Raw genomic sequence first — 26145 nt, 5'->3', positions numbered from 1 at the left:
TGCGTGTTCGATGGGGAAGTGGTGCGGAAAGTGAGGCCATTTCGGCAGTGGGTGTCAGAGTGGATATGACGACAATCGATGTGGTTGGACAAATACCAGCGCCCAGTAGCCGAGGGATGCGATGAATCGATGATTTGGCGGTCGAAAATATATCTTCCAACTCCATTTGAGACTTTACATTGTGAAAATTACATTGGTCATGTGACCTGGCTAGAATACCTGTATACTCCCGCATTGCCCATAATGCTTTTTATCTATTGGACACAACCATATCATACACCCCAATAAATCTAGAAGAATGCGCACCATCCAATATACATACTCGCCAAATACGTCTGGTTAGTTGCCTGCTTAATCAACTCATCGACCTGTCCCTCCACTCCTAAAGGAACACTTTCTCCCGCTAGCAATCCGCGAACCTTGCGTTGAATAGTATCCAACACTCCTTGCGCAGTCTGTTGTACAGCGGATCCCTCTTTTTTCTTCTTCTTTGGATCTCTGGCCAGGAGATCAAGCGTCGGATCATATACAAAAGCCTCGAGAATCGTCATCAATGTCTCCTCATGCTGTCGCAGAAGCTTGAGTGTAAGCTCAGAGGACTTCCGGAATGGACCCTCATAGCCATACATCCCCATGGCATCAATCATGTTGTGCGTCAGGCGGAAAGGCACACGTTCTGGCTTGACGAATGTAAGACCTTTGTCGAAGAGGCAATTGAAGTCGACGTGGAATGTTCCACCATTGCCTTCTTCGAAAAGAATGTTCTCGCCGTGGCGGTCTCCCAACCCAAGGATGGTACCTACCATCGACATGACAGCACAGGATCTGGTGTACCGAAGGCGTGCAGCAAACCACGTAGACGGTTCTGGGAACTGTGCCACGAACCATCGATGAAATATTGGCGGGAAATTACCTAAAACTTTCTCCGTGAAGAATGGGAGTTTGTCAACCGACTTGGCTGCTTCTTCGCAGTAGAGTGCAATCTCATTGTAATTTGGTGCCACACCGATGCCCTTATAGAGACCAAGGAGAATGTCTCTGAGAGTCTTTAAGCCGTCGACCCACTCAATAATTCCACACTCTTCGTTCAGGGGAGTGACAGCGTAGGTCTTAATGTAAAGCTGCCGCCTACTGGAGTCAGCATCACGCTTCAACGACCTATTAATCATGCTGTTAAACTCCATCAAACGTTGATCTTTGCGAAGATCGTCTTTGGGCTTGCACATGAGCCCATAATTTCTGCCATCCGACCCACGAGCAGTCAGCTTTCGAGGCTTTTGGAGTGAACTGAGGATCATGACCTCGTCCAAAAAGGATGCTATCGTTACGATGTCTCGGGAAAAAGCTTTGTGAGCCTTCAAGTTGTTGGTGAGTGTTGGAAGAGTTGCTGTCAAGACACTCTCAGCCGGCACAGCCAATAGACTGGGCATGCAGACCTTTGGGTTGAAGCTAAGGTCCTTGGTCAAGCTTGCCCATATTGTTCGATTGCCTTGAAACTCCCCAGCATTGCATGCCCATAGAAGCTGTTCTGTTATTTTTTGGCCGTTTCTGATCATGGGCCTGATGTCTCCCCAAGGTCCGGCTTGGGATTTTGGAGATGCTAGATTTTGCAGAATCGTTGATCCTCGAGCTTTACGATCCGACTGATTTGAGGTGCACACTGCAAGTAAGCCCCACAATGCTTGTTGTGGATAGGTTTGCACGACATTGTATATCATCTGCTGTAGATATCTGTAGACCTCGACATTGGAATGGGCAATACGAGCAACGATCTGTGGCAAGGCCGTGTAAAACATGTAGGCTGGTAGCTTCTGAGTATACTTCTTAAAACGTAGATGCACATTATCGAGATTCGCTTTGCGCTGGTTGGTGATTCTACTGATAAACTCCTTGGTACTGCCGTATTTCGCTTCCACAGGCTGTTGCACCTGTGTGCCTAGATCCAACCAAAGCGTCAAGATGCGAGGCAATGTCTGGTAGATATACTTTGTCCCATAGGACAAAGCACGAAAGTAATTCTCGATAACCAGTTTTGCTGTTTCCCCAGTCAGGAGGGCTTCGTTCTGTTGCTCTGGAGGGAGAGATTTCTCGGACTCGAGCAGTTTATTGTAATGACGACCGAGATAGTAGTGACCTTTCTCCCAAGCCACATGGGTCTTGGCCGCCAGTTGATACTGAGTTCGCAGAGCTGAGGAATGCGTTTGTCCGGCGCTATCCAGCCATTTCGCGTACAGCAAATGTGCTCTTGCAGTTAAGAGATTCTGCTGATCTGGCTTTTCTGCACCAGTGAAACTTGTGGCTTGGAAAGTTTTGTTGTGAGATATGAAAGCATTGTTCTCAATGGCTCCTTGCAGACTTTGAATTGCTTTTCGATGATGTCCTTCCTTCCACAGAAGTCGAGCGTGTTCTATGGTTGCCGATTCGTCCCCTAGCTGTGATGCATGCAGCACAGCATTGAACGATTGATGAATTGCGTTTCCTTTCCGTGCTAGTCGCGCACTGGTTAGCCATGCTGAAGCAATGTTGCGCTCTCCAAAATCCAATCTGAATGATGTTAGCTTATTGTAGGTGATCTACATGTGAAGGAGCATACCGTGACAACTGCATAGCAGCTCGTCTTATTCCAAGCAGATACTGCTTATCGTTTAGGAAAGCTCCAATGACTTCCAGTCTCCGATTGAGTGATTCGAGAATACCAGACAGATTTTCATTGCTTGCTTGGTCGGTACCTGCAATCATCTCCAGTTCCGTGAGCACGTGCAACTTTAGCATCGTGTCATGACAAGCACCGAGAGAAGAGGTTGTTGCTATTGACAAAGACCGTGCAATACGATCACGAAGCGATTTGACGCTGGATATGAATAGATCCTCGTCTGACTTCTGTAAAGCAAGAAGGGCACGACCAACATTGACATTGAAGTCTTCGCCTATACCTGGTGGTGCCATAGATGTATATTTTGCAAGTGTGGCCCATCTTCCAGTTGCCCATGACGCCTCGGCTGCGAACGGGAGAAGCTTGGAGACGGTCTGTGCCGCTGTGTGCATTCCCTCAACATAATTGAGGAGCACGTCTGTGAAAGGTGAGTTGATAACCAGATATATCGCAGAGTAAGACTCACCATGCTGTCCAGATTCTTTTAGACAAGTCAGAAGATTCAACTGAACTTCAACATCCTCCGGCCTCTCTGCAAGCTGAATTTCATACCAACTCTGGGCTGCTGTCCACCGACCCGCCTTGCGATGCCCAAGAATTTGTTGATCGATATCTAAGACATGAAGGTGGGCAGAGATACCCTCAATGCCGTCTGGCTCATCGATCTGGCTGTAAATCTCCTGCAGCCGCTGCAGCTGTGGAGTGGTAGCCGTGGCGCCGGTCGCTGTTTCTTTTTCTTTTTCTCTTACATCTCTAATATGCTGTTCCCAGTAGAACAACGCTCGAGGATATGACTTGCACTCTATGGCTCGGCGAGATATAAGCTCGGGGGGAATGCTAGCGACGACTGATTTTACATGCTGAATGTCGCGCTCCGCATCTGCAGATATCTGTCCCCTAGAAGACGCTGCCTTGATCTGCTTCTCCTGCATCCATCGAGCAAAGTAGTCTAGGATGCGGAAAACCGCCTGGGAATATTAGCATCTCAGTGAAAGAAGAAGACTTTTCAACTTGCCTCGATACACAATTTCAAATCCTGTCTTCTGCCTTCAGGCTCTGTGGATGCTTCGAACTTGAGGATTGAGAGTAATTCGTTCCCGATTTGTGCTCGGTGGGAATCTCTACCATCAACGACAACATGGAGAGCCAGGTAAGGCAAGATAAAGCTGGCTACCGACACATCTTTGATTCTGATTGCCCGACACAGAGGCGGGAAAATGAGGTTCGTAGAGAATTGGAAAGGCTTCTGCAAAAGATCCAGAGAGAAGCTTCTGAGCCATGCGTTGTATAGCTTAGGCGGCATTCTGTCTGGTCGGAATATCGGATATTCCAATTTCGGCATTTCCATATCAGCTAACCCGTATTTTGAACTCAGGAATGGAGTCAAAACATCTTGCACCCCTGGCGACAGTGAGATCCATTTCAGCCATAGGTCGTTAGTGCTGTTCTTTTCACCTTTCCTCAAGATGTCCCCGATGACAGCCCTAAAGTTGCACCTGTCAAGAAGTTCTTGCATCACATACGAGAAGAATCCTTGAAGCGAGGTGTCCTCAGCAGATAAGAATGCTGGTACAATGACTTCTTCCATGATGTAAAGAACAAAATCTGTAGTTTCCCCATGTTCGTGAAAATTGCTCACTACAACCATTTCACGGCGATCCCGAGCAGATTCCACCCTGTTGGAGTCTATGCAACCAATGAGGCCAATACATTCCGCTGACAGCGCAGCGATGTCGTTCTGCCATTCACTATACTTAACACAAGTGTCAAGTATGGAACGTATAAGCTGACCAACGACGATATCTGGTTGCTCACTAACGGCCGAGGCTTGAAGGAAAGACTGGTTGCTTTTCAGAAATGCCTTTAGTTCGACAAGTGTTTGCGCCACAACTCCTGGATTTTCATGGCCAAGCCTGCGACGGAAGATTTGAAAGGCATTTCCAGTGTCGGTTGGCACCCTTAACTTGCTGATTTGTCTTTCCACGTCTGCTAATCTAGGGAAAGCTGCCAGCGAGGGAAGATTGACTATCATGTTGCGAATAAGGCGAGTTCTGGACTTGAGAAGATATTGAAGAGCGCCTTCGGCACGATCCTGAGTTGTCTCGTTGAAACTTTCCCAATGTTGGATAACAATCGAAAATGTGCTTTCGAGCATTGCCTCCACATCTTCATCACCCAAGTTGCGCAGTATCGTTTCCCAAGCGGAAAACGCGGAAGATTGTAACTCTGGCTGTGAGAACGCGGTTTGCAGACAAGCGCAAAGCTAGAAAGATGAGCTATGTCCAGAGAAGGGGCGGGATATGTGAGACCCACCTGAGGGCGCGCAGCTCTTGCTTCTGTCTTTGCGAGCTTTACAAGCTCTTCCATAGCTTTGATAGATCTTTCTCTTTCCATAAGCATCCAATCGTCCCGAGTACCATTGACAGCTTCAACAAGGCGGGTTACAAGGCCCAGAATGTGCTGGTTTAAGAAAGCTCCCATGGAATTGGACTTCTTTGAGTTATTGCTCTCATTAACTCGAGTTGCCAAAAATTTGAGGGCCACTCGGATCTAGTGGTCGTCAGTTGAGTCAAGTCAAATCCTGCCCATAGAGCATACCCTAGATTTTCTGCTCTCATCGGCTTCCCCAACAGCCTTTAGAAGATACAAAGCTTCATACATAGGTTCCATCTTCAACAAATCGACCAGTTCGTGGTCTTTAAAATCGCTCGAAACGCGTCTGAACAGACTCATGACAAAGGAGTCCAGATTTGGCACATCTTGAACGAGAAGAAGTGCCAAAATAGGAGCAAGATTCGAAGGGTCAAGACATATAGCCCAGTTATCGGGGTCTTGGCGTGCCTCGCTGATTCTCTTGATTACGTCGACTTTGCCATTCAAGACCAGAAACGGTAGCGTATATGACTGGGTAAGTACAAGAAAGTCAGCAACTGAAGTTCCGAGCAGATCGGCCATGAGTTGGGTGGTCTGTGGTTTGACGAGGAGGTCTTTCACAGCCACGGTTGCAATGCTGCTCCAGAAAGGACCGAAAAGCCTCTCTACGGTAATTCCACTTTGCTTTGCAAGCCTCAAAATCTAATACCGGTCAGCTCGGAAATTTACTCTTGGCATTTGCTGCAGACTTCACTAAAAGCGGTCCCCGAAACGATTTGATTACTGTGCCCCAAATATTCAACAAGCGCGAGAAGGAGAACATTCAGGTCGTGGTCTTTCACAAAACTGCTTCGGTTAGCAGCCATCGCCAGAGGGCCTCTGAAGACTGACCTTGCGATCTGACCCCATGCAAGTACGGTTGTCTCTTGATGCAGCAGGTTGCTACCTTGTTGTGCAAAGGTCCTCATGACACCTATCACGTTGTGCCGATTTCTCCACGTCAAAGAACCCGGAGTAGACACTCCTCGTACAAAGAGGGGAATCGAACGGCTTGGTTCCGTTTTAGCGAAGTATTCGGAGACTGGAAAGAAAACGGAATACTAACCCTGCTGCCAACCTGAGCTCTCGGATGGAGCTTTTCAAGGACATCAAGCACCATTGACCAAGGGACGATGCCTCAAGATCGAGGAGTTCCGGGTTTTTGAAATGCGTCGCGAATCTCTTCAAGGTGAACATAGCCAAGACGCGAGGGCGCCTGGATTCAGCAAATGCCTGGGATTTGACAAGGCTAACGAAGACTTGGATCGATTCTGTCGCAATTACGGAGTATGCTGCTTCATCGTACTGTGCGTCAACAGTCTCTTGAAGCTCCTCTCCGTCGCAAATGAGACATTTCGATTCCACAATCTTTCCGTTTGTACGGTTCAGTGACAGGTTTCCAGACAATCCACAAGGTATACGGCCAAGATACTCGATTGCTTGGCACTGCTCAGCGACGCCGAGCGATGTGAAGCATTTCCTGCTGATGTCAGTCACCTGAGAATTTTTTTGGGCTTTAGAATGGCTCTTGTACTCTGCAAGCTGTTGAAGCCCTCCCAAGTCGGTGGCTCTCTGCGCACCTAGAAGCTCATACAAATCTGCCGTGATTTCTCCGAGAAGATTTACATCATCGTTGATTTTGCGACGCTTTGTCGGTGGGCCATCTTCAACTTGAGGCTTCGAATCATTCCCTGATTCTACCTTTTTGGGCTTTACTTCATGAAGTCCAAGATTATAGAATTCGGCAAGCAGATTCGGACTTTCAAAACCAGGAGCATCGACGCCAACCTTTTCAAGCTGTCCATAATCGCCGCAAGCTTGACGCAGGGTCGCACCTGCAGCCTAGAGCACAATTAATACTTTGAAACACACAGGACACGGTTTCACTAGCCTTGAAGTCTTTTCCTAAGTTCAAGCATGCATTTTCGAATGAGGGAAGTGCAGGAATGAGATTCAGAATCAAGACTTGTCGCATTGACTTAAACTCTCTACATATTGCTGCCATGTTGAGCAACGCACTGCAAAGAGTATGTTGAGCTTCGTCGGAAAGTTGGTTTGGTTCCTCGAGCATGGATGCGCAGATGATCGAGAGTACAGTGTAACCTTTGCGCAAAACAGATGGCCAGATGAACCGCCACAGTGAAGACAACAGAGAGTTGATAGAGCTTAAGAAAATTTCATCCGTCCTCATGCAACATTCGTGAAGTGCGAGGTTCGCAGTCCATCTCTTGCGAATCTCATGTATCCGGAGGAACGAGTCTGCTAGCCACGACAGATAATTCTGGAATGCTGTCGTGGCATCAAACGATGCAGCAGTTTCCTCAGATGCATGTGCTAGTATCGACAGCAGGTGGCTTGCATGTGCTAGGCCCTCCGCAGCACTAAGAATGGAATATGACGAGGTGAGGAGAGAGCTGCGAGGGGTGTCGGAGGATCCTAGTCCCTCTTGATTTGGGCGCACAACAATATTTACATGTAGGTTTTGAGATATGATTCGAGGGCTTTCAAGATGTTTGGTTGTAACTGGATATTGGATGAGCAGAGATGCACAAGGATATGAAGAATGACATACCTTGGACGCAGCGCTTCAGATAGTCGAAGAGAACAGATTCCCAATACCAGAATCTGGGATGCTGAGGGATGATTTGAAAAAACACATCAAAAAGAGCTTTTATGTTGCTGGTCAACTTTTCGCAGCCTTTACGTCCGAGAAGCACCAGTACCCGGGGGATCAACCAGCTGCACAGAGGTTCTGCACCTCGGCCAGGGAGAGTTCTTTCGGGCGGCGAAACATACGCTAGGAGCTGCGGACACTCTCTGATTGTTCCCACGTAAACTTCTAAAGCCTCATTGCCTTGCTGGACACGTTCCTCTAGATCCATGAAAGGGTCATCGCTGGCGAGTTTCTCGAGAAGAGCACGTGTGAAAGCGTAAATGAGCTTGTGCTTGCGCTCCAACTTCACATCCAGGTCCTCGACGAGGCCAGGATTCTCCTCGAGCTGCAATTCTAACTCCTGCTCTTCTAGCGACACTTCATTCATCATCTGTTGCAGTCCATCGGGGTCCTTCTCTTTCGAGGGGTTGTTGCCTCTGGTCGAAAGGTCACTGATGAGCTGAGCCGCCATCGTTGAAGGGGGTGGGACAAAACCGCCCATCTCCCCGTTGATGTGACCATTTGGTCGACGATTGGAGGCGGTATTGCGTGCTATAGGTGCCATGATGAGGGAGCCATTTTTCTATGAGTTCGTGATGAAAATCGAAGAGGGAGGTGGAACGCGTTTGACAAGACGCGGTCACACGTGATTTAGCGGCTTGGAAACACTTTCAAGCTCTCCACAGTCGCTGCGTGTCTGGAGCTTCTTTTGTAATAGCAACAGCGACTTGCTTGTTCACTGCCTCTTCGCCACTCTCTAGTTCTAGAGAATTGTCCTGCTGCTCGTCAAAGTAGCCGCGATCCAGATCAACGTTGGAGATGAGAGGAGCTCCATACGTGAAGCTACCTATAAGTTTGACCTCAAAATATCGCACCGCTTCGTCAGAAAATCTCTGGCCCAACTCAAACACGAGCTCAAGCCTTATTTTTTTTCACGCACATACACGCAAAAAATGGGTGTCTTTCAGAATAAGAAGTTCCGGTCTGCCGCGGACGCCAATACGATGGCAGCCCGCTATCGATCAGGCCTTGCACGACATCCCTTCCTGCTCTTCGGCCTCCCCTTCATCGCAACAATGGTCGCAGGCTCTTTCTTCCTCACTCCAGCCACGGCAATCCGATACGAGAAACACGACCGCAGAGTCAGGAGACTGAGCAAGGAGGAAGAGCTGGGCATTGGAAAAGGAGGGCGAAAAGTGGACATGAAGGAGGAATACTATGTGAGTTTATACTGGAATCCAGAGTGGCTTTTGGCGGTGTGGATATACATCAGCAAAAACAGAACTTTGTCTGGAAGGTGCTGATATTTTGTGCAGAGACTAGCAGCCAAAGACTTGGACGATTGGGAGCAGAAGCGTGTAAAACGATTACCAGGAGAGCATGATGGGAAATTTTAATGGAATAGAAAGAACGAGGGCAAGCAAATCATATGCTCAGAGATATCTACAATTTCCGTCAAGATCAGTTGATGAATTTGATACATTCGGTGGGATATAAAGAGGGGCACCAAGCGGCAGGTTGAAAGTTGCCACACAGCCAGAAACGGCCCGGCGACTGAGAACAGTAGCACACTAGCTACATGAGGGAGAAGAAGGGGATGAGATGGCCAATCTCAGATGTTTGTACTCGGAGAATACCTCGCTGGGTTGGCGTGCTTAGAGATAGCCACACCACCAGATTCGCACCGGAAGATCGCAACTCAACTACAGAAATTGAACAAGCAATACTGAACAAAGACGCAGCACTATTGCGTACGATTTCTTCCATCTATCATTTCGGTACTTCTCTGTCGAGTCTTCGGTCCACGTATCCCTCTCCTCCTGAACAATCAATTTGCAACTCATTTGTCCTAAATTCCTCTCGGCACGATACTCTCATCTCATCAGTTTCCTGCCTTACCAGCTCCACGGGATCTCACGTGTTCTACATAGTTATCACATCTACGCCGCTCCACCCTCCAACAAGCCCTTTGCGATCTCCATCAATGCCCACGCCCCAGGATCAGGAACTTTCTCCTTTTCCTCGACAGCTCCGACATAGCTCGCTCTCCCAAAGCCCGCTTTCAACTCCTTCGTCCCCTCCGCCGCACTCTCCGCCTTATTCACAGCTGCTCCCAGATCCCTTGATTGATTCAAAGTCTCTGTGAAAGGTAGCAGTACATCCATGACCGTCCGGTCACCAACTCTCGCTCCGGTATGCTGTTTCAAACTTTCCACTGCTTCCGCCAGAGCCGGTGCAAAGATATCGATCAGTTTATCGACTGAGCTCCCTTTGGATTTCTGGGCTCGGAGAGACGTGGAGAAAGCTGCGAGAAGGATTCCGAAGATTGCTCCCAAAGTGCCTCCCATATCGTCCACAGCGTTGGTTATCGCCTGCAGAAGTGTTTGTACTGAGCCTGATATCGCAGTCCCGTTGTCAAGGATTTGGAGAACTGCTTTACTGACTCCTCGGACTGCTTCGCCACAATCCCCATCACCCATTATCATATCCCATTTGGTCAGATTGGGCTCTGCGTCTATGGCTCGCTTACATGCTGTCCGGACAGCAGAATTGAGTAGTTTAGGATCGACTGCAAGTGTGTTAGATGCAATTTCTGGTTCAGCTCGCCGGCCACGTACCTTTGATATCGTCGTCAGGTGATATTGGAGCTTGTTTCTCGATGTCCACCTCTGGACTACCCTTCTTCGCTGCCTTCGTTGAGGTATTAGCAAGCACATTAGGCCAAGCAGGGGCTTTTGTCTCCGCGCCAAGCAAATCCATCAGCTCATCTACGGAAGTTTTGCTTTCTTTGGCAGCAATGGTGAGGTTGCACAATGTTACGGAAAACCCAGGTCCGTTGAGAGACGTTTCGAATGTATCAGCGTAGATCTTCGTGGGCTTGATATTCCAAAATTTCTCTGTTGATCAGTCAGTCTCACTTGCCGAAGCGAATGCAGATGTACAGGGGTCTTTGGAGTGGGCATACCTAGTTGTGACAAAAGCTCCTCAGTAAGAGCGCCGAGTTCCAGATTTGAGAGACCACCATAGTTATTGATGAGGAGAACTGTGTCATCTGCCTTGTTGAACTTTACAAAAGCTCGGTCAGTGTCGTTCTGGTCGCACAGCAAGTTCAATAGTCTTTTGATCAGACCTTCGACCGAGGGAATGGGTGACACTTCCTCCACCGCCTTCGAAATGTCAGTATCCAAAATCATCACAGGAGCGGAAGAAACGTACTGGCTCGTTGTGGATTCCAGCACCCACCACACAAACGTCTTCTCCGATTTTATCGTGGTTCTGTCTTCCTGGTATATGGCAATGATCCAACGCTGATCCGATAGAAACAAGCTGCTCATTAACAGCCTTCCCAATCTCAACTAACCTTTCAAAGGAGTAATCTTTCGCAGCAGCCGCTCCCAAAACCTTCATCGCTAAAGATCTATCAGCCACATGTTCGTACTCACGAAGAGAAATCACTCACTAATAACATTTCCCGCCAAACCTCTCCTCCCAACTTTCTCACTCTTACTCCTCCCAATACTAACATCATCCGTCGCTGGCAACACCACACACTTGCCCCTCTCTACCCAGCCTCTCTCCATCGCCTTCTCAGCCGCTAAGCCAAAATGCAGCTTGTCACCAGTATAATTAGTGATCAGCAAGATACACCCTTTATCACTCGGACACGCTGCAATGGCGGCCAGTACCTGCTTCATGCTCGGACTGGCGAAGATATCGCCACATGCTACAGCTGTGAGGAGGCCATCACCAACATACCCCGACCAGGCGGGCTCATGACCACTTCCTCCGCCGGAGATGAGCGTTACATGAGACCGGGAGGCGGTGTTATTCAGGACGACGCGGTAAGAGGGGAGGAATGTTAGGGAAGGGTTGGCTCGGGTGAGAGCGGTTAAGAAGCGGGGGACGAGGGTGTTGACTGCTGTTTCGGGGAAGTAATGTTTTGATGACATGATGCAATTTATTGGTGTTGTGAAATTGAGATACTGATGGCTGAAATGAGATGTTCGCACAGAATGCCTGCTTCGTGAGAATCGAATATCTCGAAAATCGTTCAATGTTGTCAAGGTAAGTGAGCTATAGCTTAGAATATCTCGCAGTATCGATTCGTAGATGAATCCGTGACCTTCCGTCCCGTCAGTAATTTTTGTTCGTAGTCGCAACCGAAAGCAGTGAACCTTAATCTTGTCTGGCTATTTTGCTCGAAATACAAAGATATGAAGCGTCATTGAAGTCAACGAAAACAAGCCAAGAATGGCCCCGGATAATGTCTCTGAATGTGGGGGAGCACAGTATGGATTTACCCCTCAACCCCCGCATTTCCTCCGGAAATCCCTTTAGGGGATGCCGTGATGATCACGTGGAGCTATAAATTCTCATACCTTCTCCTGTAGAGCTTGTCAGAAGCAGTTAATTGATATATACAAAGTGAAAGAAGATGCCTTAGTAAAACCGCTTTGCATGTAGCAGAAGTGGAACAAGAATCTCCAAACGGGAAATCTTCGTTGTATCACACTAGCTCGACAGCTCCAAGCCTGAGTTTTCCCTTGAAAAAACCGACAGTTGTGCGTGGATAACACTTAGAAGATAGAAGGCTGCAAAAACGATCAAGTTAATTTCCTGCAAGGTACGATCATACCAGAATAGAATTTTATCCACCATAACCAGCTGAAGGCTTTGAGGCTTTGCGAATGACTGCACTTTAATTTGTCTCCTCGGTGCGTTAGCTCATATCATCCATCGTTCCCACCCCTAAGTTAACCCCTCAGCTCTTGGGTGAAAATAACCCACCCTTCGGACCCTTCGAGTGTATCAGCAGTTTTCTCCCGGCAGTATCTGTCTCGTTGTGTCTTTCATAATTATACGCTGGTATTCTTTTTGGGGGAGAATTTGCGGGTTCAGCAGTTTATGTGCGGAAGCTACTCCAAGCTCCCGCGACTGAACGCTACCTAATATACCAGATTATCATCACACAGGAATTTTATGCCCTTGAATTTGAAAAATACATTCATTATGTCCATAGTCATTCTAAAATCTGCAAATTCACACGAAACCTTTCGTCTTCGTCTTCTTACAGGCAGATCACTCGGTTTCTTCTGTTTGGAGAAACTATTCTTCCAACACTTTCTTATCCGCAGCAATTCTCCAGTATCATACATAACCTTCATATATTAGAGTCCAAATTTCTACCTCTCAGACCTCGGGTCATCGAAGATGACTGAAACGTTCCTTCAGCTCAAAGTCCTCCTCATAGGTAGAGGTGCAAGAGAGCATGCACTAGCCCTCAAACTCAGCCAGTCAAACCACGTCAGTAAGATCGTTGTCGTTCCAGGAAATGGTGGAACATACACCGATATACCCAAAACCTGCAATGTTGGTGGAATCGACGAGAATGACTTCCAGGGGCTTTTGAAGCTGGCTCAAGAGCTGAAAATAAATATGGTCGTGCCGGGCCCCGATGCACCAATCGTAAATGGTATCGGGGATTTGTTCCGAGAAGGTACGTCCATTTCAAGAGATCTTGAACCACTTTATGCATTGACAACTGTTATAGCAAAAATATGGTGCTTTGCGCCTTCGAAAGCAGCAGCCCAAATTGAGGGGTCAAAAGCTTTCTCAAAAGATTTTATGGAACGCCACAAAGTCCCCACAGCAACCTACGCAAGCTTTAAAAATACTCACAATGCGAAACAGTACATTGACGACTGCACAAGCCATGATCTACTGCGCCGAGTGGTGATCAAAGCATCAGGTCTCGCAGCCGGAAAAGGTGTGGTCATCCCACAAACGAGAGACGAAGCTTTCCAAGCCCTAGACGAGATGATGCTGGCTGACAAATTTGGTGAAGCCGGAAATGAAATTGTGATCGAGGAGTTTCTCGAAGGAGAAGAGCTAAGCATTCATACTTTTTGTGATGGGAAGACGTTCAAGTCCCTACCAGCTGCTCAGGACCACAAGCGAATTTTCGATGGTGACCAGGGACCAAATACTGGGGGCATGGGGTGCTATTGCCCTGTTAGAGCTGCAATTCCGTCTATGATGCGAGACATCGAGAGGTTGATTATCAAACCAACTCTAGATGGATTGAGAGATGAAGGTATTTATCTGGATCCAGGTGGCCCATCGCCCTCAGAGAACTCGCTTACGAATGTTTAGGTGCTCCCTTTGTTGGGATGCTATTTACCGGAGTCATGCTCACCAAATCCGGCCCCAAATGCCTCGAATACAATGCTCGTTTTGGCGATCCAGAAGGCCAAACTCTCCTCCCACTGCTCGAATCAGACTTAGCGGAAATCATGCTGGCTTGCATCACTGGAAATCTTCACCAAGTTGACCTGATTATGGAAAATAAGTTCTGCGCAACAGTAGTTCTTGCTTCTAGAGGCTATCCGGAGGAATATAAAACTGGCTATCAGATCAATTTCCAGCCATTCCACACGGATGCATCATCTTCGCTATGTATGAGCACAGAAAATCTGTTAGAGAAACGCGCTGTCAAATCTCACGTGAGCTATTTAGCTGCTGGAACAAGGCTCGATCAAGATGGTATGTTCGTAACGAATGGAGGACGGGTAATAGCCGTCATAGCAAAAATGGATACGCTGGAGAAAGCAATCCGGATGGTTTACCGAGGGGTAAAGAGAGTGTCGTTCGAGGGAATGCAATTCAGAAGGGATATTGCACATCGTTCATTACACCCCATTGGAAGTGAAAATAATTAAACAATCCATCAATTTTGCATCACGGAGAAGAATTCACTGTTATCCTCGTAATTTTTGGGGGGGGGGGGGACTTGTGAAGACAAAATCTCATTTTTTTAGCCCAAAGCAGCGTTCATCTTTCTTCTATCAGCGTTGGACTTCGATCCAAGATTTGCAAGACTTACTTCTTTCACAATGTCATAATCAAACAGCCCAGTTTTGACGCTATCATTGTTATACTTATGTCCACCTCCTTCTCCTCCATCCACTTTCTTATCTCCCCCTTCAATGGCTTTCCTCATCGCCAGGTCTCGCCTCTCCTGTGCTGGACCATCCGGCAAATGGAAGATTTCTGCATTCGTCAAGCAATTTGCCGATATGTCCTCACATCTTGGTTTACGCACTGCTTCGAAAGCTTTCAGCAGGTTCGGTAGATCAGAAGCCGAATCTGCTCGGGAGATACATTCCGCCAACGCGGCTCCGTCCTCGACTGCCATTGCAGCCCAGGCTCCCACTTTGAGTACTTCACCTTCATCTCTTTCAGGTCACCAGGCTCGTTCCACTTTCCGGTCTCCCCATCTCCTCTGTGGCACAAGGCGAAGTTGTAAAGGATATCATTGGATCCATCTTTGACTGCATATGCCATGATATGAGACTCTGGTCCTATCCAGAGCTCGGACTCATGCACTTTTAGGATACCAGCTGTCTCTGGGTCCGAAAGTAATACAGTCTCGGGTATCATTGCGCGATACGCACAGTGAGGAGACTTATCAAATTCGATGGTCTTGTCTTTGGAGATGGACGTGCGAATCTTGGAGCGGATACCATCTGCTCCGATGACCAAGTCCGCTTTCAGTTCTTTGCCATCTCGTAGATATATGGCGGCTTCAATTTCATTCAACTTCTCCACAGGACTACCCAAAAGAAACTTGACACCCGCTTCATTTGCAGCTTCATACAAGATGCTCTGGAACTCTGCGCGATGAATATACCACATTCTTCATAACATTAGTCTAGTATACTATTCAAACGAGAGAACGGTACGATACCCACGGGAATCCATAAGCTTCTTCCATGAAAGGATGGATTTCTGTCACTCCGACAACTTCACCAGTCGCATATCTTCTTACATTCATCCGCTTTGGCACGATAGACTTTTCTTCGAGCTTGTTTCGAAGTCCATGTTCGATTAGTATTCTGGAGCTATTGGGAGGAATCTGTATTCCAGCGCCAATCTCACTCAACTGCGGGGTAGATTCAACAATGGTTACATGATGTCCCCTTTTCGCGAGAGCGGTGCCTGCGAAAAGTCCACTCAGCCCAGCACCGCAAATCACGATATTGAAAGATTGAGGCATGTTACCGAGATGCTATCTTCCCTGTGGGTTGAAGCTCAAGAGAGCGGCGTGTCTTGGCTTTTTATCCCATGTCCTGGACGGCGATCGACAGCTGACCGACGACTCGTGTAACTCATGGGCGGCTTTCGGCCATTCGATTCAGCCTGTAGTGTATATGACCAAGCTTACATGCAGATCTCTGAACACTGACGCAATTGCTGATACCGACTTCTCACTTGACGATCTTAGCCTCGAGCCGGAATATTCGGGGTTGTCTCGCTAGTTTTAGCGAGCGATAAAACCCCTGAGCGATGCATGTTTACCTGCTGCCCCCTCCTGTCGTTTGCACTTCTTTGAGATCTTGGAGTCTTAGTTAAATCCTACGATACTTTGATTAGTATCTGAGTGATAGGTCCATGGTTGCCAAGTCATATTTTGCTTATTTGAAGATGTGACCACTTCGTCCTGTAACGAAAGCAGCGATCACTGAACAAAATTCTTGAGCATTAGATGAAATCAGAACATGTTAGCTGCATGCATATATATCCGCCAGCATCGAGAAAATAGCAAGCTACTACCGCCAAATACTGTGGGTGGTTCCAGATCACATATGAACTTTATCAGGTCAGAAATGAAAAACATTGAATGTCCCAGAATACCTGGTACTGATAGGACCATAACTCGGACCGAAAGTAAACTCCACAACTTCATATCCCAGCACCTCTGCAATACTACACACTTCCAAACTTTTAGATTCTCAAAACTTCAGACAGACAGTCAGGTTCAATTAACGAAAAGCAGGACAATTTGATTTCAAGTCCATTCGTCCTTGTGAAGATCCAGGCTTCCTTCAACCCACAAAGCCGCCTTCTTCTTCTTCGCGTCCTTTCTTCCGTGATCTGGATCATACTTGAAAAGAAATTTCCCAGCAGGCGTTGTCCGGAGTTCCTTGGATTGCCCATCTAGAGCATCATATCGAATGTCAGTCCAACGACCGCCGCGTGGTTTGAGCTCCGGTATAATTTCTCCGACTACTTTCTTGATCATGCTAAACTTGGGCTTATAAGTGTTTGGGTTGTCGTTATAATCAAGCCGTGGCCCGATCAAATACGCTCGTAGACCAGCACCGCTTCGGAGCTTTTCTGCATTGGCAGCCAGAGAGACTTGCTGCGGTTTTTTAATACGTCCTCTTCCTGGAATACCCTCTTTCAATCCGCGAACAACAGTTGCCTCAAAGCATGCGTCTTCGCTTCCATACTCTTTGATCCACTCTGGGTCTGGAGAAAAGGAGAGACTTTCGAAATAGTGGGCGATGTAGACTCCTGACCGACTGGCTATGATTAGAGCACTGCAGCCAGAAAGACCGTTGAGGCCCAAGCTCTTGGCTGTATCGCCGCCTATATCTTCGAAGACGGCAGTGTTGAAGTCGCTCTGTGTCGAGGGGATGTCCCATATAATAGGTTGATAGTTGTCTTTTGCCAATTCTCGTTTGTAGAACATAACCCAGTTCTTGACTGGGAGTGACATTTGGCGTGGATTCAGACTTTGTGTAGATATTGTGACATTATTGCCGTGAACATCTCGTCTCGGTACTGATTCTTCTTCGGAGTCTTCTGTTTCTGGAGTTTCAACGAGTGGGATGGCAGCCAGATACCCACGGATAGAGCACTTTTCTCTGACGCCTCTTTTCTCAAAGCCGACTGCATGGCCGATCTCCGGATCAACATTTGAGATGTCCTTCTTGCTGGTTTGTCCTTGAGTGGCATCACTATCATCGTGCTCAACTAAGTCACAGGTAAGTGTTCAGTCAATGCACCGACCATTGTACGAGGGGAATACCATTGGTAACCAAAGCAGATGTTGCTCCTGCGAGTCCAACGATCAGCGCGATTGATCTAAAGGCGAACCTCATAATTAGAGAGAAGATGGAAGGCAACGGAATCTGTGTTGATCGAAATGAACCATGCAATGTACGAGGCGACTACAGCTGAGGGTGAGCTTTTCCATATATACATGGGATAGGCTCTTCTGTACCTCCTTTATGATGTCCAAGGCTAATGATTTGACCTACATGCGATACACGCAAATAGAACATCGCAAGCCGTTCCATATCCCAGTTATTTGAGCTCCAGGGTGCGCCATTTCCTGAAACCTCGAGATATAAAATCGCTACCCAGCACTTGCATGTGGCGCAATCAAGGCCAATCAGCCATTATCTTGGTTGCACCTACAAATAGAGGCGAGAGAGCGTGAACATGGTGGCAGACTTCGTTCTTAGAGATACGTGTACCGATATGCTAGGTGGCCTACCCTCTCTAGCGCAGGTTTTGTTACTTTTCTGGTTGTGGGACGTTTGTTGGATCCGGATCCTCTTGTTGGTGACTGTGGTGCATAGTTGAGGCGAGACAGGCACTCAGATCCTTCGTGACTTGGGTTCTCAGCGCTACGCTGATGACCCTACTGTACGAGTTTACCCGGCCCTGGGTCCTTGAAGACACTCTTTCTCTCCACAACCACTACATTTAGAATACATCACCAACGACAACTCGAATATGGCGACGTTGGAATCTGCGATTGAGGACCAAGATGCTGCTCTCTTTGAGGAAATACTGGGCTCCTCTCCTGGTCCTTCACAGCGAGAGCTCGACCAGGCTCTCTCACTTGCGGTCGATTCCGAGCTTGGTCTTCCCGACGCTGTGATCCCATTGTTTGAGAAAGGTGCCCGCATCACAGAGAGTGTATTTCTGGAGGCCGCAATCAGAGAAGGGGTTGAACTTTTCGAAATTTTTCTCAAATACGGATGGGACATCAATTCAGTGGAGTTTGGTGAGCCAGCTTTGAGGTATTTCTTGAGCCAGTAATGCTCGAATTCATCTGAATCTAACATCATATAGACTTGCTATTGATAGCGAGACAAAGGTGAGATGGCTCTTGGACCATGGTGCCGACCCCAATGTCACCGGAGAGAAATACGCTTCGCCTCTTGCCACCGCCGCACTTGAACCTCTTTCTCCAGTGTTCGATGTTCTTATCTCACACGGCGCGAAACTCGATCCGTACGCTCTGTTTTTGGCTATGCGCCCACGTGGCAAAGGTGGAATTCCAGTCATGGAATATCTCATCGATCGTGGTATTGATATCAATGCTGTGCGACCAGAAGCCGGGACGCCATTGCACTACGCTGTCTCTTTGGGGAGCAACGGCAGAGAGAAATTGGAATTGCTGTTGCGGCGAGGTGCGGATAAAAGTGTGAGAGATATGTCCGGAATGACGCCTGCGGAGCTAGCCAAGCAGAAAGGCTGTCTGGATCTTCTTGTTATTCTTGGGGAATAGATGGCCATCAGTGCAATTGGTAGAGAAGGATCGGCTCCGGGCACTTTCTTTCAGTTTCAAACATATCTTTGAGGATACCAACGTATTCCAACATCTACGCTGTTATCGGTCATCCTTCAGCCCCCTTTGCAGTCCACTGTTGTCGGCCACGTTTACCAGACACATCTACAACATACCACATAATCAGACAAGCTATGAGAATGAGAGACCCAGAACTCCATGCTCCACGGCACACTGTTGGCTATTTCTGTCCTCGTTGTGTGGGTTGCATCGGGGCCGCATTTACAGGCCATCCGCCCTGTTTTCCTCGACCTTTCAAACAGGCCATCCCATCGACCGTCAGCTCACAGCTCAAAGCGTTCCACTTCTCCCTCTAACGCTGTTTCATGTTTCAAACTAGGGTCCCGAATAGTCCAATGAGAAAGTCCAAAGTTCCTGTTGGCCTGAGCTATGGTTTACTTCTGTCTTCGCATAGGACCTGCAACTTTCTCAGTGCGGCCAACGACACTTGTCCTCAGAGCACTTGAACAGAACTTCCAAGATGGGAGGATCCCAACAAAGTACAGAATGATATTTTTAACGCCGTTAGTCGTCTACTTGTACCGTACTAATTATCTAAAGTGCCACGTATGTTTTCCCTTAGAAACGCATCGACTGGTAACGTGTTGGACCAAGCCCAGGTTCCTGTAACTCGATTACAGAGTAATTGACTTTCCCTCAATACTTAGAACCCAGCTTGTGGCTTCCACATATAATATGTTTGGCCGTCCCTTCCAATATCTGCTCAAGCCATTCTCACACATATATACCACATCCATAGCCCAGATAACCCAGATATCTTGGGAACAGGTTCAACCCCACAACCCCAGCTCCGTCTCATGTACTTCGAGGCAAGCTTCCCCTTTTGTGTATTGTGGTTAGTTTGCCCAAGAATATCATCAAGTAAAAATGGGCATCATGTTTGCTTTCGCGCCGATGTTGGGGTTTCTAGCAGTAGCAGGATCACAAATCGCAACACTTTCGCTTGGTGGGCTTCAACAATACAATCCGCCCGGGGTAAGGTGTTCACACGCTTCTTGATTACACGCTAATTACGAATACAGGCTGTTCCTCCAACCTTGACCGGCACTATCATCGGTGTCTCCGGGGGTACAACTGCAGAAGAAGGTGTCGACATATTTTTCTCGCCAGACCTACATGCGCTTATCCAATCCTCTGTGGAAGCAAATTGCCAACAAGTCAGCGAGCAGTGCTTGCAGAGTGTAACAAACCTGGTCTCAGGCCCTAACACAGAACTCCAAGCTCGTCAGCTTCTTGTGTCAGCATTTTTGGTTTACGAAATTGTTCAATTCGCCATCGACGTTGCCATATTTCTGCTGGCTGCTGCCGTCGCCGTCGCTGCAGCGGGAAATATCGATGGGCACGACTTCGCAACACATGTGTCTATTCCGCCCGCACAGCTCAATCAAGCGACTTCCATGGTCACAGCAACAGCAACTGTGGTCATGGTTGATGGCGTTCCGCCTTTCACGATAACCCCAAAGCCAGTCCCCACGGCAATCACAGGGTAAGAATACCAAGACAGCATCCGTCAAACATCTCTAGCTCAGATATGACTATTTACTAATGGAACTTCATTTACATAGTACATATACGCCAATCGCTACAAGTTTTACCAGCGCAGTCAACGGCCACAATGCAGGAGATATTGTTATCTCGCTGCCGAATGATTTTTCGAAGCGTATGGAAGGATTCATACGGCGAAGTACCGACTGTGCGGCCGCAAATGCTCTTGACCAACCCATAGCCAAAAGGGTTGATGAATTTGGGCCAGCACTCTGCGGAGCCCAAGGTGTTATCATGAATGCCGTCCCAGGTGGGCCATTTGCTGACATTCGTCTCATGGGGATTCAGCCGCTCCCCTTCGCAGCTGCTGGTGCCGTTCGAGCCATGAATGCTGCCATGCAGTTTGCAAGGAACTGGGCAGCTCAGCTACAAATGACCCCAGAGCAAGCCGAGCTCTTTGGTGTTGCTGTCTTTGCCATCACGGAACTCGTGAACCATCAAGGGGCTCCGCTGGGTACGGAAAACACGATCCCCGCCGAATCACTTTCAGGCACAATCACCCAGTCACAGACAATGACCAGCGCACCTGAAACATCCTCATCTTTGTCTTCAAGCTCATCATCCTCTGAATGTACTGTATGCTACGCAAGTTGTAGCTTCGTTGGTATCATTCAGGGTTGCGGTACGACATGTATGCAAGTGAGCAGCTGCAGTAGCAAGACTGCTAGTAACGAAGAACCAGACATCATAACAACAGCCACTATTCCGTGGTACGACGCCGCTTTTGTCCCAACACAAGTCCCCATTGTACCATCCGTTCCGTTAGAGGAATGTACGGGGGGTGGATCATCCTTTCCGTACGATTCATTTTCGGGAGCATACGGACAGTTCTGTGCTGAGATTGACAAAGTTCATTCGAGTCTCAACTGGAATGTCGATCCACTCGGGAACAAGATTCAAGCGCTTCGTCGTCGTGACCTGAGTGTAGTTCAGCGCAGCCCTCCTGTGAATCCCGAAACCTGGAAGGACTGGAGAATAAATCTCAACTGGATAGTTGGCGATGCTCCCGAATGCACTAAGAGTTGCTCGGATGCGTTCAAAACTCTAGCGAACTCATGTAGGTGAAAAATTGAGTCGCAAACGTTCACCTTACTGATGTTTGTTGCAAGGCGGTAAAGCAGATCGTGGTGACACCATGTTCAAGAACGGCAAGCTTGATGTTGGCTGTGGCACGTACTTCTATCAAATTGTATCGCCTCCACCACCAGAGCCTCCAAAATTAGAGCCACCTCAGCTGGGCGACCTCAACTGCCACGCCAGCAACGAATTCGGCGCCCGGCATCAAGATGTTCACAGTGATTCACAAAGGCGTATTGCTAAAGAAGTATGCACATCTGACAAAGTCTTCGGGGCTGGAATCGCACCAGAGGTTTCTGCTTCGCCCAAAGTGCTAGGTAGCATAGTGCAACCGTATCGTTTCGAAATCAGTTGGATAAAAGGGTGTCAGACTACAGAACCATCTCAGAACAAGTTGGAACCGATCAAGGGCTCACCAAAGGTGACTTGCTTCTCTCTCATGGAGGAGAATTACAAAAATTGTGAGTGCAATTTCCTGTGCTTACATGTTCAGCTTGAGCATGGCTCTGTCATGCTGTGCTAATACTCCGGGCATAGGTAACAATGGGGGTGCGGGTGGCTTCAGAGATGCTGGCTGCTTGAGATTCCGCTTTGATCCGTGGAGTAACGTTGGCAGTGACAGTCCGGAAAGGACAGGAGGTTGATCAATCCACCATGGCCCCTGCCAGAGAGGCTTCGGATAATTCTTTATTCTCGTTTTGTATTTTCTCTCTTCTTGGTACTTCTCCTGAAATATGTTTTCGCAACAGTACCCTTTTCATTCACGATCCATTACGGCCGTATGTCCTGAAGCCATTCTCATTTCAATGTAAATCTGGCGTTTATAGCAAAGTTCTGGAGAATGAATTTTCAGTATCTTAACAACAACGTATTGGACCTTCGGCGAACCCCCTAGACAATGACAAGATCCACCTCCCTCAACTTTTCATCTGGAATTGCTGCCCACAGAAAGCACCATCCAATTCTGCGATGAACCTTCCGTGCAGCATTGACGGGAACCAAAATTAGACCGGAAGGAAATACCTGCGCAGAAGGCGCTTGAAATCCAGCACCTACGAGTGGCATGCAGAGAAACTCAGTTCCGATGGGAGGATTCTCTTTTGACGAGTCGAAGATGATCTCGTAATGGTTTTTCAATACTTTAGATGACGATCCGCTCCAGCCCAGATTCCCATTGATTCCATCGGCCGATTTAATTCCGCTGAGCTGGTCCCAGTTCAGTGGGCGATTGAAGATTCCGAGGAGCTTCTTGGGTTGTTGGGGAGGTGGCGGTGGTTCCGAGCTAGAGTCCACGGCCCAGAATAATCCATCATCGAATCGTCGATAAAGCTTTACCTGGCAGACATTCCCCGAAATGTGTAATTCTTCAATGGAAATACTTCGCTGATCCAATTTCGTCGCATTAGTCTTCTTCCAGTTCACCTCAGCGACGTTGACTACATGCCCGGTCCGCTGATACATGCTGATTATTTGACCACTGACCGAAGCCCAGGACCACGATGGAGCAATCGAGAGATGCTTGGAATCTTTGTCCCACTGTCGATACCAGGCCATTCCACCAATCATGTCTGACTTCCAGATCCCGCCATTGTGCACATAAACGTCGTTCGCCGACTCAGCGAACTCGTTGGCAATACCTTCTACGGCGCGGAGACGATCATTTGGTTGAGTGAGATCTCTTTGAGTGAACTCGAAAACGAGATTATGCCATGGTCTAGCCTCCACCTTTCGCCCTTTTCTGCTTGCAAAGCTTGCTGCGAGCAGAGATATCTTTCCCGTCGTAACCTTTCCAGTAGACTTGAAGCTGTACTCTTGAGCTTCTGCTCGCCAGTCCTTGACAAGTTCATTGAATCGTGGCTTGGACTGCCTCTGAGACTTAGGATTTGACTTGAACTCCCAATTCGTGCTGACTTTCTCGTTGAACTGAGAGGATGATCGATCAGCACATTGCCAGAAGATACCTTCTTCTGTGAAGAAAATTGTGCGTGCTGCAAGAATACGCTCCTGCATCACCCATCCTCGTGTACTCAATGTAGAAAGCTTCACGCTGCTATACCCTAGTAGTAGCATCGTAAGCGAGGGTTCAGGTGTTATAAAAGATGAGACATCGTAGCTCATAGCGAGTGCTTACAATGATCTAGACTTGGTTGTAAGATCAAGCCACGGTCCGACTTGTCTCCTTCTATGAACAGAATACGGCTTGCGGAAAGCTCTGCAGCCTGACGAAGTGTGAATAGACCGGTGTTACAGTCGGTCCCAACAGCAGCGGCCAATGTACACAAAGATTTTCGGTAAATCTGGCCCATGACGGCTGATTCTTTCGCCCAATCCTCCGCATCCTCTTGAATCTGCGTCATTGTTACTTAGTAAGCCCCGCAAGATCTGTACAACTTACAATACATAATGCATCAACCCACAGATATCTAATTCCCAATTCTCGGGTGACCAGGACAGCATCTCTGACTGTTTTTGGCAAGCTGTCGAGAGGTATTCTTCGTCGCCTTTCCTCGACGTTCTCTTTCGTTGTTCTGGCATTCAGCCCTGGAGGACCCCAACAATAACTCAGGGTTGCGTAGTGATTTTCGCGTCCCTTTTTCTTTGGTAGATGAAGTGCCGACTGAATCAAGCGAATGTCGTTCCCGCCCAAATCGCAGGTCAGATCAAGTAATCGAGAAGGGCGAAATTGCTCAGTATCTTTGGAGCAGCTCGAATGGTGCTGAAGGCAACTACCGAGCCAAGCCTTCATTTTATTGTAAGGGTCAGCTCTAGGTATATTGTGCTGTCCTTTTCGAAAATTGGCTTCCTGGATGGTCGCAACAGGATTGCTGTACTCCATTGCTTGAACCCCTCCAACTTCAATCTTCAAGCTTGAGTATCTTTCGCGATGCTGAAAGATCAAGATGGCCCACGAAACCGTGGCAGATATGGCAGCACCAGCAGGTATGGTTGCAGGCTCATGCCACCTGTACGTTCCATCGTGCTCCTTAACGTACAGAAGTTCTCTTGTTAGAAATTGACAGAGAGGGCATGAGATACACCTTGACAGCTGCTGATAATTGTCATGCAGCTTGAATTTGTTCTCCGGCTTCGGTCCTTTTTCTGGGCTATGGGGTCCGAACATTCGTGTTCTGACTTTGTAGCAAGGACCACATAGCTTCGACGACAGGTCTACCAGCGGGATTTTCTTGCATTCGGCCATGGCTCGCGGTCTTGTTTGTGGTGTGCTATCTTTCACTGGAGGCTACTGACTTTCATAGCGTCCATATGCTGAACAATAATAGTACTTAAAACTGCTTCACAATTAAGGTTTTAATGTTTCTGGTTGATCGTGGGAAATAAAGAGACGTGGAGTCGTGGAGAGATTGTCAGCTGACGTAAGCATCAGAATCCTTCCAACAGTTCCAGCTCCCAAAGTTCCACAGACCCCAACCTCCTTCTCGTGTGCCACATCAAATGTTTTCTTCCCTATCATTATCCATCATAATTTAACAGCGAGCCATACCAGGCATTCGCTATGTAAATCCTTCCACTACCTTGTGGCAATCTTGCGCAATCTTGCGCCTGGAGATTTTCTCATCAGCCAGTTTCGTACTTCTTCCAGGGCTCTGCCCAGGCCAAGAGGATCAGTATTTCAGCAAATATGGGAGGTAAACTCCAATGTCTGTGCAACATCCAGAACACCTAGTTCAGCAGTAATTGTGTAGTAGTAGCTTCAAAATATTAGCTTGCGTGGGAGTGCTTGGTGGAAGGGTTGGATAAGTCTTACTTCTCGTGTGCCGTGGAATAGTCGATTACTCACAATCTACCTATAGCTGTCCTCGCCAGCGGTCACGAAGACCCTGGGCCTGAAGCTCCTAATTCGAAACGCTTTGACGCTAGATCTAGGTTGGACGGTTTCGCGAAGGCGTTCTTGGGCTTCCTCGCGACCGACATTAGTATGCTCATATCCTTCACACGTCTATCTCGATCTGGTTCTTAATATTCTGGATGTTCTTGCTATTGAAAGCTCAAAGACCAAGCTCGAGCCTGATACTATCCCTCCTCAAGTATCCACTCCAGTCCTGGGGTCATCGATGTCACTGTAGCTGCCTTGAATGCAGAAGAAGCAAAATTTCAGGACACATACTTCGACTATCAGGACAGTAAACTCATGTTCCATGCACGCCCAATCGGAAAAACCTCCTAACGAACCCTAGGCAGCTTGAACTCCAAATATCAATGCGCGGCAGTCTGCGCTTAGACTTTCCCTATGCTGTCCAAAGCCCAGTGCTCGTATCGATGTCAGGGCTTCGACCCAATCGGGGCTGAGAGCTACACCTTCTGGGGAAACAATGCTAAATACTCTGTACAGCCAGC

At 47.9% G+C, this 26145-nt stretch overlaps 9 protein-coding genes across 10 annotated transcripts; 4 read left to right on the top strand and 5 right to left on the bottom strand.

Annotated features, from left to right (window-relative positions):
• Nucleotides 1-290: 290 nt before the first annotated feature.
• On the bottom strand, nucleotides 291-8283 carry MEC1 (serine/threonine-protein kinase M1; the record flags this gene model as incomplete). The annotated part of the gene is made up of 12 exons (XM_058497654.1): nucleotides 291-2544; nucleotides 2594-3071; nucleotides 3120-3621; nucleotides 3669-4916; nucleotides 4967-5203; nucleotides 5252-5728; nucleotides 5776-5872; nucleotides 5918-6076; nucleotides 6132-6545; nucleotides 6600-6907; nucleotides 6957-7588; nucleotides 7638-8283. 12 exons carry the CDS (start codon nucleotides 8281-8283, stop codon nucleotides 291-293), a joined length of 7452 nt encoding a protein of 2483 aa, XP_058352380.1.
• A 159-nt stretch (nucleotides 8284-8442) lies between these two features.
• Nucleotides 8443-9115, top strand: COX16 (Cytochrome oxidase assembly; the record flags this gene model as incomplete). The annotated part of the gene is made up of 2 exons (XM_058497653.1): nucleotides 8443-8938; nucleotides 9035-9115. The coding sequence occupies exons 1-2, from the start codon at nucleotides 8672-8674 to the stop codon at nucleotides 9113-9115; spliced, it is 348 nt and encodes a 115-aa protein (XP_058352379.1). The 5' UTR covers nucleotides 8443-8671.
• A 543-nt stretch (nucleotides 9116-9658) lies between these two features.
• On the bottom strand, nucleotides 9659-12069 carry ONS95_004295 (uncharacterized protein; the record flags this gene model as incomplete). Its single annotated transcript, XM_058497652.1, has 5 exons — nucleotides 11894-12069; nucleotides 11179-11841; nucleotides 10684-11128; nucleotides 10337-10615; nucleotides 9659-10287 (listed from the first exon to the last, which is right to left on the bottom strand). Exons 3-5 carry the CDS (start codon nucleotides 11051-11053, stop codon nucleotides 9659-9661), a joined length of 1278 nt encoding a protein of 425 aa, XP_058352378.1. The 5' UTR covers nucleotides 11054-11128; nucleotides 11179-11841; nucleotides 11894-12069.
• An 860-nt stretch (nucleotides 12070-12929) lies between these two features.
• ONS95_004294 (uncharacterized protein) lies at nucleotides 12930-14462 on the top strand (the record flags this gene model as incomplete). The annotated part of the gene is made up of 3 exons (XM_058497651.1): nucleotides 12930-13215; nucleotides 13270-13812; nucleotides 13872-14462. 3 exons carry the CDS (start codon nucleotides 12930-12932, stop codon nucleotides 14435-14437), a joined length of 1395 nt encoding a protein of 464 aa, XP_058352377.1. The 3' UTR covers nucleotides 14438-14462.
• On the bottom strand, nucleotides 14419-15995 carry ONS95_004293 (uncharacterized protein). The gene is made up of 4 exons (XM_058497650.1): nucleotides 15780-15995; nucleotides 15470-15716; nucleotides 14602-15414; nucleotides 14419-14553 (listed from the first exon to the last, which is right to left on the bottom strand). Exons 2-3 carry the CDS (start codon nucleotides 15550-15552, stop codon nucleotides 14835-14837), a joined length of 663 nt encoding a protein of 220 aa, XP_058352376.1. The 5' UTR covers nucleotides 15553-15716; nucleotides 15780-15995; the 3' UTR covers nucleotides 14419-14553; nucleotides 14602-14834.
• Nucleotides 15996-16331: 336 nt separating this feature from the next.
• On the bottom strand, nucleotides 16332-17735 carry ONS95_004292 (uncharacterized protein). The gene is made up of 2 exons (XM_058497649.1): nucleotides 17593-17735; nucleotides 16332-17537 (listed from the first exon to the last, which is right to left on the bottom strand). The coding sequence occupies exons 1-2, from the start codon at nucleotides 17663-17665 to the stop codon at nucleotides 16567-16569; spliced, it is 1044 nt and encodes a 347-aa protein (XP_058352375.1). The 5' UTR covers nucleotides 17666-17735; the 3' UTR covers nucleotides 16332-16566.
• Nucleotides 17736-18249: 514 nt separating this feature from the next.
• Nucleotides 18250-19711, top strand: ONS95_004291 (uncharacterized protein). The gene is made up of 2 exons (XM_058497648.1): nucleotides 18250-18595; nucleotides 18648-19711. Exons 1-2 carry the CDS (start codon nucleotides 18306-18308, stop codon nucleotides 19084-19086), a joined length of 729 nt encoding a protein of 242 aa, XP_058352374.1. The 5' UTR covers nucleotides 18250-18305; the 3' UTR covers nucleotides 19087-19711.
• Nucleotides 19712-19942: 231 nt separating this feature from the next.
• On the top strand, nucleotides 19943-22461 carry ONS95_004290 (uncharacterized protein). 2 transcript variants are annotated; one of them, XM_058497646.1, is made up of 5 exons: nucleotides 19943-20142; nucleotides 20190-20653; nucleotides 20733-21769; nucleotides 21822-22250; nucleotides 22327-22461. In XM_058497646.1, exons 1-5 carry the CDS (start codon nucleotides 20035-20037, stop codon nucleotides 22431-22433), a joined length of 2145 nt encoding a protein of 714 aa, XP_058352372.1. In that variant the 5' UTR covers nucleotides 19943-20034; the 3' UTR covers nucleotides 22434-22461. The 2 variants fall into 2 exon arrangements, with proteins under 2 accessions (XP_058352372.1, XP_058352373.1); XM_058497647.1 differs by lacking the exon at nucleotides 22327-22461 and having other exon boundaries at nucleotides 20733-22252.
• Nucleotides 22217-25154, bottom strand: ONS95_004289 (uncharacterized protein). The gene is made up of 3 exons (XM_058497645.1): nucleotides 24185-25154; nucleotides 23921-24137; nucleotides 22217-23846 (listed from the first exon to the last, which is right to left on the bottom strand). Exons 1-3 carry the CDS (start codon nucleotides 24986-24988, stop codon nucleotides 22681-22683), a joined length of 2187 nt encoding a protein of 728 aa, XP_058352371.1. The 5' UTR covers nucleotides 24989-25154; the 3' UTR covers nucleotides 22217-22680.
• Nucleotides 25155-26145: the final 991 nt, after the last annotated feature.

Source organism: Cadophora gregata (genome assembly GCF_030347475.1).
Source record: "Cadophora gregata isolate MNR1 chromosome Unknown scaffold_14, whole genome shotgun sequence".
Classification (NCBI taxonomy): domain Eukaryota; kingdom Fungi; phylum Ascomycota; class Leotiomycetes; order Helotiales; family Ploettnerulaceae; genus Cadophora; species Cadophora gregata.
This window is presented reverse-complemented; position numbering and strand designations above follow the sequence as displayed.